The sequence below is a fragment of the Silurus aristotelis genome, assembly GCF_946808225.1.
Source record: "Silurus aristotelis genome assembly, chromosome: 26".
NCBI classification, from domain to species: Eukaryota; Metazoa; Chordata; class Actinopteri; order Siluriformes; family Siluridae; genus Silurus; species Silurus aristotelis.
The window spans coordinates 8,689,067-8,709,406 of NC_139599.1; the positions used below are offsets into that span (position 1 = coordinate 8,689,067).

General features: G+C 38.1%; 1 protein-coding gene across 1 annotated transcript; it reads right to left on the reverse strand.

Annotated features, from left to right (window-relative positions):
* Positions 1-642: 642 nt before the first annotated feature.
* Positions 643-18,995, reverse strand: adamts15a (ADAM metallopeptidase with thrombospondin type 1 motif, 15a). The gene is made up of 8 exons (XM_083530644.1): positions 17,771-18,995; positions 11,336-11,468; positions 10,705-10,872; positions 7,975-8,261; positions 5,528-5,705; positions 5,034-5,209; positions 4,184-4,359; positions 643-2,985 (listed from the first exon to the last, which is right to left on the reverse strand). The coding sequence occupies exons 1-8, from the start codon at positions 18,719-18,721 to the stop codon at positions 2,181-2,183; spliced, it is 2,874 nt and encodes a 957-aa protein (XP_083386770.1). The 5' UTR covers positions 18,722-18,995; the 3' UTR covers positions 643-2,180.
* Between the last annotated feature and the right edge of the window lie 1,345 nt (positions 18,996-20,340).

Sequence of the window (20,340 nt, forward strand, 5' to 3'; positions counted from 1 at the left end):
GAAAGAAATCCAGCATCTCTCCTAGCTCTTTTGATATTTCAATCCACACTTAACTGAATCTGCTGATATAAAACATTTTTGGCAGCTGACATGACAGTGCTTTCTGGTTGATGTAATACTTCTAAGCCAACTCACTACACATAAGGTTCAGGCCTGACAATGTTTTTTCCCCCCAATGGCTATATATATACCCTAATGAAGCCTCAATGCCTTATAAGGCCTTGGATAGTGAGCAAAGAGCTGCTGCATTCTATGGTTTGAAATTTGGTCCACATGATCATTCTCTCACTTTCCATCTCTCCCTCCCTTCCGATTTCCTTCCAGTCAAGCAGTAACCTTTGAAAAGTTCCAGTTTGTGATGCATGAGAATGTTGAAGGGAACTAAATGGAAAATTATACAGAAAAAAAGCATTGTATCCCACACAGGGATCCTTAAAGAGAAAGTCATGAAGTGAGTTTTTTTCCTGTACGTGGCATATAATCTATTGTTCATGGTGCAGGAGAAGCCTCTATTCTTTGATACAATTGTGTCAGCATCCTTAGTTGAAGACTTTCACCCAGCAATAATTTCTGGTTTGAAGCTCACTGTAAGTCTTAAATTATACTTCACCAAGACAAAGAGAAACCACAAAGGATGCAGAGTGATAAGGCATGTCGTTAGTACACTTTTTATTTGGAATAAATACCTCAAAGTCAAGACAATTCAAAATGCCAGCGTAAAAAAATACATAAAATAGAAAGTTATTTACAGGATTTATTTGTGCACAGCTAGATGGATGTATACATGGTATACAATGCAGCCCATGCAGGACGTTTAACTCTTTTGCTGTATTAACGCGCAAAAGAAAAAACAATTTATAAAACATTCCAATTCATATAGGAACCATCTTTTAGATGGACAATATGGTCACTCCAATGAACCTCAAATACATATATTTTAACTGTATTATGCATTACATGAATTTAAACTGTGTACAAACGACAGTTTACTAGGTTGCCATCCAACACAAAACCAAGCCTTGTGGCATACGCCATCAAAAGGCATAGCTATAATAATAACTTTACTAATAAGTTACTGTACCAGACAGGGCTTGATTATAGCAGCTGCACCTCTGTCTCATTGGAAATAGAGGATAAAATAAAAACAAATAAGATGTTGGATGAACAATAGGGATAAAGATCCTGTCTTGGAAGCACATATGCAGAATGAACAGGGCCAGATTCTAAGGGTTATCCGTCTAACCCTTAGAATGTATAGATTACCTACTGTTAAAATTCAGGAGAATGCTAAATATGCTTAATTCACCCTGCTAGTATTTTCTTCAGCTTTTATGCATCTATCAGCCATAACATTAACACCACTGGTCTCAAATTGTGTGGCTTCCCATTTTGCCACCCAAACAGCTCTGACCCATTGTTGCATTGTCTCCACATTTGAAGGTGTGCTATGGTATCTGGTAACAAAATGGTAACCCAATCTTATGGCTGATAGGTTTGTATAAGTCTATGTAATAGTTTATGTAGATTGGTGATGTTGTTTTGAAGCTTGTTTTGAAAGGCACAAAAGCTATATTCACTAGGAAATATTAAATTGGCAGATCTCTTATTTTACAAAATAAGGTCTTGGAGAGAACAAACAAAATTCTGCTGCTTCAGGACACTGGCTTTCTCTAAACATTTATTATGCCAGGCATATTCAAGTAGACAACAGGACAAATTTTTGGTTTCAAATTATAATGGACAAAGCATGAAACCAGTCTCTGTCTGTATGAAGATGATTCTAACCCCGAAGGAGGCATTACCCCAAGAGGGATTTAAGGAGGACTTGCAGTACAAGGGCAATTTCTGTGCTACTTTTTTCGACTCTGTGGAATGTTTCTTTTTAGCCCAAACGATCATTGGCATTGGAGTTAGCCTATATGGCAATATTTCTTTACAAGATATTACAACTCTCTGTTTTGAAGCATTCTTTCTTCTTCATATCACTTCCCTTTTGCAGGTAAGACAAAAAAAAAATAAAAACATAAAAAAAAACAAGAAGCACCAGAACAAATAAAAGTTCTGGATCGTTTAACTTTTAACTGTTCTTTGTTTGTTTGTTTAGTATATTTTTCTATCAAAGTGACAAGTCGATGAAAGGAGTTAACATGGAAGGTGAAGTACGGTCCAAAATAGTGTCATTAGCAGGGTTTTAATGAACAGAAATCTAGTTCTTGTGGCTTCTTCATGCTCACACAGTGATCCCTGGGCAGCACCATGCCTGATTCAGTGGCACAGCGAAGTGGGCGCCGTTTGAAGCCTTTGCCACAGGTCTTGGAACAGGGGGACCACTCACCTATATGCCATATTGGGCATGGGTCACCACAATTTCGCAATGTGCTGGGTCTTTTGGCTGGATCACAGTCTATCCCAGGAGTGCTGTCTCCTTTTAGGCACTGTACCAATCTCCTCTGGAGGCCATTCCCACAAGTCACTGAGCACTCCTCCCATCCAGCAGTCACCCACTTCCCAGGGGGTGGAGCTTCTTTTACATAAGGGGGTGGAATCTTTTTATTGAGGGGATCAGCTTCTTTTCCCAGCCCTCCCTCCTCAACGAGAACACTGTTTTCGGCCAAAGTTCTGCCCTCCTTCTTTAACACTTTGTCTCCTTTTGTTTCACGTTTGACATAGAAGGAATACCGAATGCGTGGAGGTGTTAAATGGCCGACAGACAGCACTTCCACTGTTAGCGATTCCCCTAGTGGCCTTACAGCCTGCAGCGTCTCTGATTGGCCACTGGTGCCGCTGTAGCGCAAGAGGCTGCCACGCACTATGATGTCCCGCTCCACAGCTGACACAATATAGTTGCCATTAAGAAGGTATTCACCTTGACTGTTCTTGACAGCCAGGTAGTTGTCATCATTGACCATTCCCTTATAGCCACGCTGGCGGATGTCAATGTTCGAAGCACCCACTGGAAGAATGACGACAAAGTTGTAGCCATGACTAAGGAAGAAAAAGTGGAAGAAGATAAGTTTGAGCTTTAATACTAATTGAAGGATTTTAGTATTGTCTGTTTTAATACAGACTTGAAATGCCAGCAATACGTTAGGTTATGAACAGTTGTGAACACATTTTTTTGCTTTTATATATCTGGTATAATAAGTTTCAGGAAATCTTTATACGTCTGCAACTTTTGTTAAAAGGTTTGTCAATATTAAAAATAGGAACATTCTCCATATTTAAATAAACAAACAAAAATTGTCCAAAAGCAGTTTTACAGAGAAAAATAGCTAATAAAATATGACTTGCAGATGAGTAAGAGTAGTTCATAATTATATTGCTAAATAATTTGTTTTAAGGATTAGCAATGTCTCTGGTTACAATGTCCTCCAATAGAGAAAAAAAAACATATCAGAAGACATTACTATAATAATTTTTATAATATTTATATATATATTTAATATTAACTTATGCCTTTTATTTAAATTTTTTACAGCCACCAAAAACCCACAGATTACATTGCAACTGCGGTTAAAACAACTAACTGCTTAGACTACCTCTTGCTCAATCTGACATCATGCAAGAAAAATCCAAGAGAAGGCTTAAGTCCACGGTCAAGATCCCATATATTAAAAACAACACATTTAAGCACACTCCACACGAAACGTCTGTGTAAATGTTGTGCTAGCATAAAATTGCTTCGTTATTTCTAATGTCTTATTTCTGTTATTTCTATTGTACATCCATGTCTATAATACTATCTTAATAATAATAATATCTTCACTACACAAGTGCTGCAAGTGTGTATGCTGCTAAAAGTATTTGTAAATAATTCACAATGCAGTCACAGATTTTACACACATTTTAAAAGTCTGCACACAAACATTAATGCTCTTTAGATTGTTTGGTAATAGAAAATCACTTTGAATATCCTATGAATAAATTTGATTAGTCTCTGGTATGTACTATAATTGCATTTCCCATATTTGTATTTTGCCTGTTTTGCATGAACGTCCTGTCTAAAATAGTCTCGCTGTATAAATTATAAGAAAGATGCATATAAATACATGATAATAGATCCCTAAAACTCTACATAAAGATTTTCTAAAATAAATAGGCACATGATGTATGATGTCTAGAGAATGTTAGCTAATATATGTTTGGAATGTGGACTTTACATGACTTTACTACTGGAACTTACATGGGTTTTGTGAAAAGGCCAGAAATTTTCTTGCAGCTCTTATTGTCTCCTGCACAGATGCCACACTTGTCAAACTTCTTGTTGGAGCCGAGTTTACCATCACAGCCTGCCTTGCTACATTTGCCCTGCACGCAGACTCCAGAAGAGTCAGGAGAACATGGAGTCCCATCCACAACCTGCAAAAGACAGGAGAAAAGCAAAGTTCTGACAGTAAGGACTTGGATAGTTAAGTGATCATGAATCAAGAAAATTACATGTGTTTCTCATTACATTTATAACTGTGTAAAGCTAATATATTAGATATCTAGAAAACCAAGACGATGTTGCATGGAACATGCTGTTTTACTCAAGTAATTTACACATTTTCTGCATTCTCAATCTATCATCTCCACAGTAGACATGAAAATCTTTATGAGTGATCCTAAATCAGTGCTACGTAATTTCTGGTGAGTAAGTGCCTGGTCCTGATATGCTTCATGATTCTGTGAAGGCTCAAGCCACACCTCTCTATCTTCCCACATATTAACCCCTTGTCCCTTACTATCTTTTCCATTATAATTTTTTCTCCATTCACCCTGACAGCTATGAGAAACCAAAAACAAACATAGGACTTTGGAAATCAGCAAAAACTCATTCCCTGTTTTATGTCACTTTATATCGACATTATGGGTTTACATGATTTTGTATTATTTATTTTAATCCTTTCTTACAAAATGGCTATAACGCTGGGATTTATATATACGATCCCAAAAAACTAATTTAAAATACAGTACATGAAATTTTTATTTACATTTTTTCTACATTTTTTTTTTATTGACAATGCTAAAAGTTGAAATGATGCTTTTCCTACCTTGGGAGAGAGAACATAGAAGTACCCTGTTCCGTTAGCCCTGCATATGAGTTTACAGTGGTCTTTAGGGGAGACCCCTGAGTACTTAGGCACCCACACCACAGAAGGAGCGAGGCGGTTGCTGTTCAGACTAAAGCCATTGAAAGCTTCACACTGCTCCTCTCTGTAACTCTTCCCTGTGTGAAAGATTTGGAAAATAAGCTTGTGAAAGAGCATATATTTACACACTTTACACATTTTAAATCTATGTTGTCTTAAATTTACATCTTACAGTATAAATTATAATTGCTTCATATCTAATGCTTTGTCTACAATGTCTAATTACAATGTCTAATGTCTGCAGGCAACTAAATGTGCCTGCAAGAAATCAATGCTAACACAAATATAATGCTAGACACATGCTTGTCTGTCATTCGAAATACATTTAATAAATAAGTGACAAAATATTTAGTAGACTGTTTGAACATGCTTGAGATGCTTAAGAAAGTTCTTACCAGTGTCTGGGCATAGTGCGAGGTTGCAGGACCGGTACTTGACCCTTACTCCTTGGCAATATTTGCCCCCATTGTCAGGTACTGGATTATTGCATTCTCTCTTTGCTAGTTGCACTCCACCACCACATGTTCTGGAGCAAGGCCCAAATGTCCCCCATTTACCCCATTTTCCATCCACCTAAAGAGAAACAGCAAAAGAGAGAAAGAGAGAGAGAGACAAACTGATCAGAGTGAGGTGGGCAATAAGACAGTTATAGCCTTGTACCATAAAGGTCATAAATATAAAAATTATTTAATCTGTGTGAAAAGAAATGACACATTTTTTAGAATGGCATAAATATGACTTCCAGTGAAACATTGTTGAGATACAGTCTTTCTTTTGAACATAAAAACATAAGTATCCTCATATATCATCAATGAAATTTATACAAAAAACTTTATACACTATACTTTACACCAGGGGTGGGCAATTAATTTTTACAAGGGGCCACATGAGAAACCTGAATTGTGTCAGAGGGCCACACGAACGATAATATTTTAGGGATGCACCGAAATGAAAATTCTTGGCCTAAACCAAAAACCAAAAATGAGGAAACCAAGGCCAAAACCGAAACACCAAAAGAAAAGATTGTCAATTTTTAGAACCATTGCATTTATGGCTATAAATAAGTACTAACCTCACTAAAATCAATGCATTGCAATTCAAAGAATAAATCAATTACAAAAGTGTTTTATTTATTATAAATTATTGTTATTTATTTGTTACCATTCATAGTATTGACAGACAATAATTATTAGCAACGGGTCTGTTAAACGAAAATAATTGACCGCCGAACGTTTGAAAGCCCATTCAAGTGAATGGAAGGTTCTAATCTACAGCATTAAGAAAAACCGTGTAATAAATAATATTATATTATAATTATTATTATTTTCGGGATCCACGGGGAATGTTTCAAAGATCAACCCGTCGAGCCACTAGAGACCACTGATCTAAGGTAATGAATTCCATCATTTTTTGTGTTATGCCTTTTGCCTTGGCACCATCACTGGAAAAGTTTCCTGCCTTTTCAAAAACGTCTTCTACAGACTCATACGCATGCTCGGATTGACTTTACTTTTCTTGCGCCCGACTTGGAGAAACTCTTTGCAGATACACCCCCTCTTGAAATTTTAGCAGTGCATGTTTTGCAAATCGCTCTCCGCACACCGCAGACATGTTGGCTCTTATCCAGATAACCGTGTGCTGGCTGCGCTTTTTTATTGCGTCATTACAATTGTGTTTCTGCCGTGTTGTTTCGGTGATTTAGGCATTTTGGCCGAAAATTTTTGGTGGCCGAATTTTCGGTGCATCCCTGTAATTTATGATTGGCCTCACGCGGGCCGGACAGGGACGTACAAAGGGCCGGATGTGTAGTTTGCCCAGGTCTGCTTTACACACTATATATAGGTGCAGGTCCAGAAATTAATTTCCATAACCACTGCTGTTAGCTTGTCTGATTTCCTCTTTTTTTTTTTTGGACTATTTGGCAAAAATTCATCAAAAAAAACATTAAACTCATATGTGAACCTTTCCCAAAATATTACCACAAAGTTAGAGTATCACAATTAGTAAAAAATGTCAATATATATTATAGCATTGCAATTTTCTTTTACTGAAGGATAAGAGGGCCGAATCTTATAACGAATACCAATGTCCCTGTGGACAAAACAGGTGCTATGAATACATGATTTGCCAAAGGGCAAAGTGGAAGAACTTTAATGGGCTGCACAGAGCCCTGACCTCAACCCCACTGAAAACCTTTGGAATTAATTGGAACACCAACTGTGCCCTAGGCCTTCTCACCGACATTAGTGCATGACCTTAATAATGCTCTTGTGGATGAATGAGCATTTCCAGCATAGCCTTCTCACACATTAAAGGTTAACATAACAACAAAAGGAGCAATAAATCTAGATTGGGATATATGTTACATATGTTCAGGTGTCCATAAACCTTTGGCCATAAAGTGTACATATAATGGATAGACACACAATTTGTCAACCTGCTATTTTAATTATATTGTAACACCAGCGGTCTTGACAGCAGCTTGTCCCCTGTTCCATAATACATATGAAAATCATAACCTGTCTGCCACTTTTCTGTTTTTGAAAAAATATAAAATCTTTTTTACGGTTTCATCACTGTTTAATCTAGCCTTTCAACATATCTTGAACCCCCATCTGTGTGCATGGTAGATTTGACATGATTAATCTATTCCAAGGCTTACTGAATTTGACTTTACTATGTCTTAATGTTGTTTAAACTTTTGTCACTCATCTGTGTTTTGGTGTGTTTATGTGTAGTATACACTGCATTAATGTGTTGAAGCAAAGCATACAATGTATTAGTATGTTTACGTACAAGATACAGTGCATTAGTGTGTATGTCTGTGTGTCACTTAACTTACCCTTGGCCTGGTGACCTCATAATTCTCTATGCAAACTCCACGCATACACAGCATGCCCTCTCCACACGCTGTACCGTCTGCCCAGGGAAAGTGGCGTGTCTGACAAACAGGCTGTCCACGAGTCTTGCCTGTACACCACAGCCGGTGGCACGGTGCCTGCAAGAGTGGGCATGGCTTTGAACCAGCACCAAATGACAGCTCACATTGCCTCTCCAGACTATACGACACTCCGGGGAGAATGTCAGGCAGTGCCAACGGTTTCTCAGGCTGATCCAATAAACAGTCACCTGCAGGATTTGATAACAATACTGTGTTATGTTTGATCTTTTTATATCGGCTGATAAGTTACATACACGTTTAAACTTCTGTTAATGTTCTATTCAAGTTTGGTTAACACTTCTAACATATGTAGTTTTTTAAAAATAAAATATTTTAAAATAAAACCTATGAAGCTTCATTTTGGAAAATTTTGTATTCCACTTATTGTACATTGAATAGTTTTCTTTAACCTAGTCTTTCCAATATTGTCACACATATCAGATATTCAGATGGTCATGTTAGTGAGAATGTTAATTTAAAGATTATTTTGCCCTATAAACATTTAATCGAAAAAACTGCAACAATATATTATAGTGAAGCTATGTTGTATATGCCCCAATTAACATAAACATTGCGCTGGGTTGTTATTGTTGTTTTTTATCATACAAAGCATTAATCACCAATGATGTTGATATTATTTGAGAAAGTATTGGACCAAATGACTTACAAGTTCAACATTTATTTGACTCCCAATTTTTAGATTCATCACATCTGTATGTGTTTGTTTAAATAATGAAGCCTGAGAGATTGTATTTGTCTCTGAGAGTCTGGAAACTGAAAGGGCCAACTGTAAACTGTCTAATCAGTAAAGCATACAAACACTTCACCAGTGTTTGCTTTTTCGCTTTCTACAGTTGTTGATTGTGTGCATGAGAGTGTGTTTGTGTGTACTCCACAGTGACATCTGTATTTTCAAGAAGAGTTGTCTGACATTGCATCTATTTCTTTCAGGAAACTCATGTGGTCATAGACTAAACATGCAAGCGCAACATATAGCTTTTTGCTTATGCACGCATAAATTACTGGTATAATAGTGTATTATGTTCTGGCCCATTTCTTACAATGACCTTAAAAAAGAAGCAATTATGCTGTAGAATGCTGTTTACAAAAAAATCCATGAGAAATTTTGAAATTGAAATCCAATCATAATACATATTCACAGGATATACTTGGTTGAATCTGTTTACAGTATATTCATTTATTTATCTGAAGTAACTTTTATATCCCAAGAAGGATCACAGTGGATCCAGAGCCTATCCCGGAAACACTGAGCATGAGGCACAAATACACCTTCTATGGGACTACACTGCACACACATTGACAATCAGTACCATCAACAGACCCGTTGCCATGTTTTCAGAAGGTAAGATGATAAGGTAAGGACACTTCATGACTGGACCAGTGACCTTGTAGATGTGAGGCAGCAACGTAACACATTGCACCACCATGCCAACAGTCCCTCAATTCCAAACTACTATTGCATTACATAACATTATGACATTATAACATTATGACCAGGGAGTAAATAACACTGATTATCTCTTAATCATGACACCTGCTAGTGATATATGGGATATATTAGCCAGCAAGTGAACATTTTGTCTTTAAAGATTATGCGTTAGAAGCAGGAAAATGGGCAAGTGTAAGGATTTGATTGAGTTTCACAAGGGCCAAATTGTGATGGATAGACAACTGGGTCAGAGCATCTCCAAAACGGCATCTCTTGTGGGGTGTTTCCAGTCTGCAGTGGTCAGTATCTAACAAAAGTAGTCCAAGGACCTTTCAGTGGTGAATTGGTGACAGAGCCAAATGTAATTGATGCACATGAGAACGAAGGCTGGTCCGTGTGGTCTGATCCAACAGAAGAGCTACTGTAGCTCAAATTGTTGTAGAAATGAATACTGTTAATGCGTGATGGGTCATAATTGTTATGGCAGCAAAGGAGGAGCAACACAATATTAGGCAGGTGGTCATAATTCAATGCCTGATCAGTGATCATAAAGTTATGCCTTTTCAGTGTATAGTTAAGTCATATAATATTTTAGCTGAAAAGGAAGTGAAATCTGACCCAAACGTCTATCTGAACTTACTTGGGAAAGCGGGATCTTGTTTTACCTATAATCTAATGACAGCCAGACCACACTAGGCTGTGAATTCAAAACCCTGTCAAATCTCAGTGGTCTGGATGTTTGCCTGTATAACACTGGAGAGTGGCTTTGTGGAACATTAACTGCTATTTCTCCAGGAGCAGATGTGGTGGTTTGCTGTGGCTAGTATGGTAAATATATGTGTGTGTGTGTGTGTGTGTGTGTGTGTGTGTGTGTGTGTGTGTGTGTGTGTGTGTGTGTGTGTGTGTGTGTGTGTGTGTGTGTTTGTGTGTGTGTGCAGCCTTAAATACATTAAGGCACAAATTAATGCTATTTCAATAAGATATGATTTCCAGACTCATGTAGTCCTATTTAAAGTAGTTGATTATGTTAAATGGGTTTGACATGTATCTCAATTTAGTTATTTTATGTCTATCAGGATAGGTTAAAAACAGTGTGGGTCGGGTTTGAGACCCTAGTCTTTGTATCAACATAAAGACAAATGTCAGTAAGATCAGTAAAAACCTGTGATGCTCTAACTTACCGTGTCCACTGTCCAGGAATTCTGTGATTATAGCGGCACTACACGATGACCATGGGCTAGTTCGGTTTATCCGTATCAGTGTCGGTGACATCATATGATTGTCCTGCAGTTTGCCAAATACATCTTCACAGGCTTTCACATTATCATGGGGCATGTTGAATACATGACCTGTAAGGAAAAGAGAATGTTGTATTCTTTTCAGTGTGCCAGTTGTGCCTGAATCATCTGCAAACCTCAAATAACCCAGTTTAGATTTTTTTGCACTTAAAATCACAAACAGTGCTGCTCTCAGGTAATTATCATGTCAGCAATCAAACCACAACTATGTAAATCATTATGCTAGAAACTCTAGCTAACTCCCTCACTTCCTCCCTTGGTCTTGTAAATGTATTTTACCAAAAACCAGAGATCCCAAATAGAAATAGACAACTCCAAAAGGGGCCTTATCAACTGTTCCTATCTAAAGATGAGCCTTAGGGGAAATACTTGTACTTTGGATATTGAGCACACTTTTGCATCTGTTAGGCTTCAACAGATTTTAATAAACTGACAACTCCTGCCCTCTGTTTGAAACGTGAAAGCCCATTTGTTACCATAGTTCATGACATGGTGATTTGGCATATATACTAACCAAGCTCATGAGCAGTGGTAAATGCGGATGGCAAGCCATCATCCTCAATCACTGAGCAGCTCCTCTTTGGGTCACACATTGTTCCAACATCTGCCATGCCCAGAGTGTCACATGTAGAGGCTCCACACAGATCCTGGATAAAATAATGAAAATGAAGTGAAGCTGAGAAATCAGATAGAAACTAGCCAACAGCTTTTAAATAAGGAAACATTCATATTGAAAAGGTGGATTAATGATCAGAGACTTGATGTCAATCTGATAGTCAAGAAAAACGTCTAATAAGCCCAGTTCTGATTTGCTTCCGGAACAGCCTCAACACTTTGTAACATGGATTCTATAATACTTTTAGTAGCACATTCAATTTATTAATCTTCTTTTCTAACACCTCAAACATGTGCCTTATTAAATTAAGTTGGAAAGCCACTTATGTACACTGAATTATGTAATCTTTTAGAGATGACATATGTTGTTACCTTGCAAATTATGATGCTGGAAATAGTGACTATAAGATGAGTAAAGGGTAAGGAGGTCTTAACAGCAAAGGAATGCCCATACTCAGACAGGCTCTGGCATTTTAACAATATTCAGCTGGTATTGGTAACGTGATCAGAATGTGCCAAGAAAACATTCTGTACTTCATTATACCAGCAACAGCCTGGGTTAAAGAATTAATGCAGTTGATGCAAATTCTGACCCAACCACCCGCTTGCCACAGTTTCAGTAGACCTGTGCCCACTATAAACTTAGATTCCTGTTCTTGGCTGACAGGAACCTGATATGGTCTTTTTTGTTGTAGCCAATTCATCTAATCAACGGGACAGTTGCAACTAAAACATCTGCAGCAGATATGTACAGCAAACATAACATTCACCATGTAACACACTTTCAAAGGAATATGACTAACACCTTATGTAGTTCATGTTATTTAAATAACAAAAATAATAATTGTATGTAAAAAAGAAGAGTTTTATCCATTATAGTACAGTGTTAGATATTTATTAAATTTATTTATTTCTATTTATTTTTTATTTATTCAATAAAAGAATATATAAAAATAAAAAAAAAATATTACTTTGATATTACTAAACCTATTTTCTTTAGAACTATAATACAAAAAAAAACACTGGTTAAATGAAAACATACACAATGGTAAACGGATCGAAGACTAAATCCGCAAAGATGACTCAATTCAGTGTAAATAGGCAAAGCCATAATTCCCTGCAGGAAAGAGCCTACCTAGTGTGTGCGGCTAACTGCCATCCCTTTTTACATTTTATTTTATTCGCCTGACAAGAATTCATATTTTAAGCCAAATGTTATATTCCTGAAAAGTATTGTTTGCCACATCCACTGATAATGCTGTTAATGTTTCAAACTAGAAAGTGAAATTTTATGTGGCAAAAACAGGCAAGTGGATACACACAGTAAAAATTTCCAGAGCAGTTAAAAAGGGAATATGAGCACTTCTGGAACACCATTTAACCAATCAAGTTAGTGGCCCAGAACTAACTGTTATATAAAACTGAATAATCACAAACATAAAGAATTAACTCAAGAAGATAGATTTTGTATTTAAGTCTACAGAAAAGCTTCATTCACTCAAGTCCATGCACATGGGATTACTAAAACTATTACACTACCAAAATGATCGCCCTTGATACACGAGTAGAAAATATTGCTGATGCAATGAGAGAAAAGTATCTTAAAAAAGACAGGCATTTGTTTTATTAAATCTTCTAAGTGCTTTTGATTCACCAAGAGATATTCCAGATGCCCAGTTAAAGATTCTCTTGAGTTTCAGGGCTACATGAGGTAATAGTTGTAATAAAATGCAGCGCTGTGGGCCAAGGAAAAGAAGTTTCCAGCTGACCTATATTTTGCTACCACACATCTTAAAACACATTTGTTTGAACTATTCACTGTACCACACTGATTGTTTATTTGATAATGATATTTTAAAACAACACAAACAAAAGGACTTGATTAGTGTTTAAAAAATTATTAAATAGACAAAATATTTTATTAAATGCAGGCAATGACGTATCCAACCAATAGTAGAAGTTGAAATCCAGGTAAGTTTTTGCTTCTTAGCATGCACCAAATTAAAGCTAGACAGAGATTTGTTTTCAGAGAAGTGCTGATAATTTGACGGATCAACAATATTTTTTAATAGACAAATTAATTCAAAGTCTTCAAGTCAAAAACATTGACAGGTATGGTGAAACATCAAGGCGTGTTGTATAAGGTAAGGTTCCAAATCAGTGTGACAAATTGTTTGTGGGCTGCAGTTTTTGACCGTTGAAAACCTAAACCAGATGTGGGTATGTGAGCGGGAGAATGGTTATTACCACAGTTCAAAACAGACACGGTTTAAGAAGGGAAAGAAGACGAGATCTTTTTTCTTTTTTGTATCCAATCCGTAAAGCTCTCTTAGTGTGTGAATCATGAGGACTGTTAACAAAGTGGATGTCATGCAGTGTCTTTTAAAATATATTGCCTTGAAAAAACATTTATTATCAAGTGAAGTTTACCAGAGCCCCTCTGGCCTCCCTGGGAATCAAAGGCTGTGGGAAACTTTGTAGAAGTTGAAAAACCTACACAATAAATTATGTAGTGTAGATCATTCCAAATATATGTTACAATATGCTAGTGCAATACACCAAACATGCAAAAGGCTAAGAGCTCTAACTGGTCTTTGTGGTTGCATACCAATAGATCACATTAAATTTGTTTTATAAGGATTTTCTTTGGATTCTTTGGGAAATATTAGTTAAGAATTGTGAGGTTATGATGTTCTGAAACCTTGTAGTCAGTAAAAACAAGGCAAGACATCCTTATAAGAAAGGGTGTAAGAGCCTCTGTGCTTCTTCTCTTGTACTGAGCATTTCCTTCAATTCTAAATGTATGTGTAAATGAGTCACCTTGAGCCTGGTAACTGAAATATACAATTACAAATAGGAAATTTATCATATTACTAAAGCATATGACACTTTTCGACTGGTTTGGTTAGAGAAACTGTCAGTGCTATGGAGGAATGTGACACATTTTGAGAGAACAGTCTAGCCAGTAACAACCACTTTCATTTCAGACAAGTGCCTGATGACATATTGCACTCAAAATAAACTACAGACCTTCCCATTTAGGAGTGGATGTCAGTCTCGATTTAACAGGATGTGCTCAAGTTTTAAAAGAAGTTCATCTAACAAGTTGTGGGTGAGTGCTTTTTTAACCTGAGTGGTTAGGGGGTAGGAAGCCAATGTTGGTTGATTTCTTGTGTTTCTGTAGTGCCTTTCTCCCTCCAATACCTTTCCAAAAGGCCTGGTTAAAGCTCAATCACTGTTTAAACTAAAAAAGAGACATTCGTATTTATCATTCCTGACCTAATGTTACACATTTGCTTGTCTGTCTCAAACTGTCATAGTAGCAAAAATTGCCACTGACCCACATTACCCATAGCAGGTAACATTTTTCAATCATTCTTGCTTCTGTTTCATTATACCGACACCACTATTGATGGCCTAGTTTACCAGCATCTTACTGTCAGGCTTCTGTTATTACTGTTGTAGTTGTTTGTTGCTGGCCACAGTATCACTTATAGTCTGTATTTAGGGTTCTTGCTTTCAGTTTTTTGGGTTGGTGTGCTTGTGTCTCTGTGTATCTGCCAATACCTACAATACTGACACAAGAACTCTCTATTTGTTTCACTTACTTGTTTGATCTATGTAAATACCACACCAGTTTCTTTAAAAAAAATAACTTAAAATAATACCCTATTATGCTAATGTTAATAAAAGGACTGAGGTGTTTGTAGTGTAGCTCCTGCTAATACTGCTTATGACATTAATTGAGTCCTCGGACTTCTACTTAAAAAGGATCTGGAGTTTTATAAATCTGTTGTGAGTCACCACTGAACTGGTAAGATGACATCTTCTATTCGTGTTTGTTACAGCATGCTCCAAAATGCCTCATATATTCTCTCTGGAAGTCCCTCTTTACAAGTGTGTATAACATGGTATGTAATGGATTATCTGAAGACTGCTGACAATTCCAAGAAACGTTGAGGTCTGTAACAGGGTGTAATGTGCCAGCTAAGCTTAGTTTACACTGTACTAATTACTTTGCACTCAGAGCTTTTACAAACTTTATAAATATGCGTTCATCCTAGGCTATGGAAAAACACTGCTTCTGGAAAATAAACACTAATTTTCACAAGTCATAACTGTTCCACGTGGAGTAGATGCACTCAGAGAAGTGACGTAAGTGCAAATCAAATAAAAAAAGAAGCCAGTTTCTATAGGAGTACATACAACCCTGTTTCTAGAGAGCTAGAAACCCTACAGAATTCAGATTTAACCATAATCTAAACTTAAACTTTTAGATTATCAGTGCTTTTATTAGCCCCATCAGCCCTGTTTGATAATTACTTAAACTTAATCCGGTATATAGGTAAATCTTGATTAACAGCAATGGTGATCAGTCTAGGATTCTCCCTTAACCACAATCCCAGCTGGCAGTGATCAAAAGCCTTCATTCCATACCCCCCTTTACTCATGTTTAAATGGGTCTACGTGGAAGCTATAAACTTAAAACATTCAGCTAAGTAATTAGCTTTGTCATAGTTTATTAAACCTGTTAACAGTTTACTTAGTTGCCTGGATAGAAGTTGCAGGTCTTGCCAAGGGGAAATAAAAAAAATAACACGCCACACTATCTTAAACTATACAACCAAAAGACAGCAGAGTAGATAAGTCTGAGAAAGAACGTTGTGCTAAATGTTCTACTGGGGAAAAAAATGGAATAACGGAAGAAATGTTGCAGAGCCCCAGAGACAGACTTTCCCATGCTGTAGCTGGGAAGGGCTTCTACAGCAGGTGGGCCTTGAAAGGTGGGATTTAGGGGTCTCTCCCTCTCTCTATTTGGTAATGAGAAACAGGCTTTTTTTCTGAGAAGTTGAGTGGATGGGGAGAGGGGACATGGGAAAGAGAATATCAGAACATTCACAGCTGGAGGTCTGGTTAAAAGGTGATTCCATAGAATTGGGATATTTTCGTTCATATAATACAGTCCTGCACAAAATCCCTATTTCCTTACTTACAAAACTGCAATAAGTCTGTGAAGTTATTTGGTAATTTCACTTGATTGTATTGTGATCAGTATTATTGTATTGCTGTGCAAAATTTTTTTATTCTATATGCATATTATTAAAACCCCAAACATAAAAACAACTATAACATAATATTTCCTTTAACATCACTAGAATGACATACGGCATTAGCTAGTGTGTGAGAAGTGCAGAATATCAGGTTGCATGTTGGAGTTCTCAGATGAGCCAAGGCTTGGTTTTCATCAATGTCTGTTTAAATCGTTATGAACCAGAACAAACCATATTTGTAGAGCTCTGCACATCTGTACTAGCTAGACTATCTATTGAACTTTAAATCCATGTTTATATACATTAGCTCATACTACTGACTCCACCTCTCTCCTATCAAGCACAAATGACAGTTGTAGTACAAAATGTGTTTGTCCTTGAGAGTAATGACTGCAATAACTGCAAAAATGCAGGAAGGAACAATGTGCACTAGGGCTCTGACATTTTGTTGTCTTTCAGCATAAAATAAATGCTAAATCTTCAACATCAATAGCTCAGGCCTCATGTGACTCATGTGCTTAGTTAGGGGGGAAAAGACTTTGGTGTGTGAAGGACTGGCTGAGTGCCTGCACATGTGGGCGTTTCTGAGCAACAGCTGACAGTGAATGCTGACTTCAGTATGGGTTTGTTAGGGGTGAATAGGTGCAAAGCATGACTCTTCTGCATGTGTTTGCTTAAGCACAAACTGTAGAGATTAAAATCTTGAACCCTGCTGCTGTGAATATAAACAGACACAAATGTGAATGAGCACCTGAATTATGCATTGTGTATGTCTTGTACACAGTCTGTCCGACTATAAAGACACCAAATATTGTGTGCAAATTATGCATATGCACATTCTTTAACTATAAGTAAGTGATGCCTGTGTAACACCCTAAATAGTTTAAAGTAAATTCTCTAAAGCTGGCATGCTGCATTGGTGCTTTGTGTTTGCCTGATTGTGCACGATGCTATTCAAATTTAGTTGCAAAAAGGAGCAACCTTGACAATGCCATTAACCCCAAAGGTTACTTTCAGGGACAGGAAATTATCTCAAGCGGATGCTCTGTTTGTACCTTGTGTAGTGTGCAATAAGGAAGTTTGGGTGATTTGGGTTTAGTTTGTGTCTTTCTTCCATTGAAAGGTTTGTTTTTTAAATATTTCACACCATATGATGAACGTACAAGAGGAGTTATTGTTTTCTGTATGTTATTGTCACATACAGGAAGCAATTTCACAAATTGATTAAAAACCAAATTACATGATAATTCTATTCATTCTGATGGCATGCAACTTTTCCTCACCTCTTTGGTAAACAGGATAGCGGTGTCCCAGTACTCCGGATGCTTGTCACTGTTCTTGTTCATCTTCTTTTGCCACGTGCAAAAATTTCGCAGGGTCATGGCTGCGTTGCCGGTTACCTTGGGCCCTTTATCCTCGTCGGTAATCACCAGAAACTTGACCACCACGATGTTAATGGGGTTCAGGATGCTTGGGTGCTTGTAGAGGCGAGCGGCCACTGCCATGAGTGTAAGCACGTAATGCCTCAGATCATCACCGTGGAAGTTGGCCATGGTCTCGTCGGCCACCACAAGAGTCTCCACGTACCGAGGCACGGATGCAAATCGCTTGAGGCGACTCCTCCGTGCAGGGGTTTTATCGTCAGCATTGGATTCTTCTGAGCGCTTAAACTTCTCCAATGTGCGCGCGACGTCGGGTGTCGGGCCACCGTCCACGCCGCACCGCCTCGTGCCATTGCCCCCCAGCTCGGCGTTTGCGCGTCGCCGCAGGAGGTGCGCGCTCTCCGCACTACGACGCGCACCCGGAGGCAAGGAGTCATCGCTCGCCGGACTCACAAAATACTCCCAGCCGTCGTAACCGAATGCGCCGCGCAGGCCGTCGCACAGACTGAGAGCTGCATACGAGAGTGAATGCGAATTCACGGTGCCCGCGTAGAAACAGCGCCGGAGGTCCGCGCGATCGGACCCAATGGACATGCCAAGCGCCGAGAGCGAGGGCGCAATGAAGCTAGAATCCTCGTGCAAGTCCAGCACGAAATCTTGCCCGAAGACACTCAATTTAAAAGCCACTTTTTCCGGCGGTGCGTTCGATTCAAAGTCCACGAAGTTGTTATTTGCGAAGTCACGATTATCCAGTCTGACAGGCTCGCACAGCTGACTCTCCATGGGCCGCGCAACTTTACACATCACAAATAAAACGTTCACAAAAAGCACAGCCCTTGTGAATAAAACCATGATTGCATGCAAAATAAGAGAAAAACGAGATTTCTATGTGACAGGACGCAATGTTTATGGCGGGAATTAAACAGTAACAGGTATTTAATTGGTGAGTTTAAGGATAATCCGCATAACGGACACGGACTGCAAGATTTCGAGCCATTCCTTTCTTGATGCTCAAGCGTCCGTCCGCGTGCGCCGGCTTTTTGTGCGCAAGTCAAACGGCTCGTGCCTGTCACCGGAGCTTTTGAGGAAGGTCTTCCGTTGAGCTGATTGGCCAGATCCTCTCTGCGCGCGACACTAGTGTGGCGCGCGCTGCCCGAGTTATGGTTAAGCTTCCCTCCCACTTCGCACAAGTCGTGCGCGCTCAGCCAAGTGAAAAATCCTAAGAATAAAGGCACAATAATTGTACTATTGCAACATGCCAAACTGCATTTTAACTTGCTTATAAGTACAATTCGTGTGACACAATATATATATTTATTTTGACATGATTTGGCACATTGTCTCGGTTCTTAAACGAATGGCATTTCTTTATTTTCAGTCTGTTTTATAGCAAAAGCAAAATTAGGACACTGCTGTGTGATATTACTGATCAGTGTTTAAAACAAATCGATATAATTCTGTAAATGTACACAGTAATTCTATACACACAATGTAATTCTGTCACTGTTTTGTTTAAAGAGGATTAACAAATAAGATTTGTCAGTTGCAAGTACATTGTTTTGAGGATATCAAACCTTTCTGATGAGATAAAACAGCAGAAGACCACGTTGGATTTCATTGCAGTCAGTCAAGCTCAAGAATCTATGAGAGAGACTATCATGGGCATAGGCTCACCCAAATTTGACAACTGAAGATTAGAAAAAAAAGTCTGCAGTTGTTCAGAAGGCAACTGCCCATAATAGCCTCAGATAATTTGTTTGTTTGTTTTGCAGTGTTTTGTGTGGACTCTAGAGACTGTTGTGAATAAAATCCCATGGAATCAGCAGTTTCTGTTATACTCAAATTAATCCATCTGGTACCAATATCCATGCTACAGTGTCACAGCAAGTCACAGTAATCCTACTTTTTTTTTTATTCTGATGTTTGATGTTTAACCATTACACAACGCTCTTGACCGGTTTCGGCGTAATTATATTGTATTGCACTGCTTATCATAGCCAGTATAAGAAATTGAAAGGTAGAAACCTAAAAAGCCATAAAGAAGGCCAAATGGATATGCAGGGCAGCACCTGTAAATAAATAAATACATTTTAAATACATTTATTCTGTTTTCACCCAAACTGTGCTTTGGGAGCTCCACAGGGTCAATACTCTTGGTTGGGCTTTTTAGTCAAATCTTTGGTCATTCGTACCTTAACATTTGGTTTTACTTGTGCCAACAATGGAAATCGTAAGATGTGAACATTTGGAACATGTATTGTTCTCTGATAAATCCCCCTTCACTGTCTTTCTCACATCCGGCAGAGTGACTGTGGAGGAGCCTCGAAGAAGTTTACCAACTGAACTGTGGTATTATTGTGCCATTCCCTTCTGCTAGATAGGCCATAACTGCAAATGACTACAGAATCATTATGAAGGGCCATCTGCTCCATTAGCAGGGATAATCAACAAACCAACAAACCAAAAGGATA

Excerpts from the sequence above, each read along its gene's own strand:
- adamts15a (XM_083530644.1), bottom strand. The coding sequence starts at position 18,721 with ATGGTTTTATTCACAAGGGCTGTGCTTTTTGTGAACGTTTTATTTGTG. Across the intron at positions 11,469-17,770 it reads CTATCCTGTTTACCAAAGAG|GATCTGTGTGGAGCCTCTAC; the intron begins GTGAGGAAAAGT and ends TATTTTATCCAG. Across the intron at positions 4,360-5,033 it reads TCTATGTTCTCTCTCCCAAG|GTTGTGGATGGGACTCCATG; the intron begins GTAGGAAAAGCA and ends TGTCTTTTGCAG.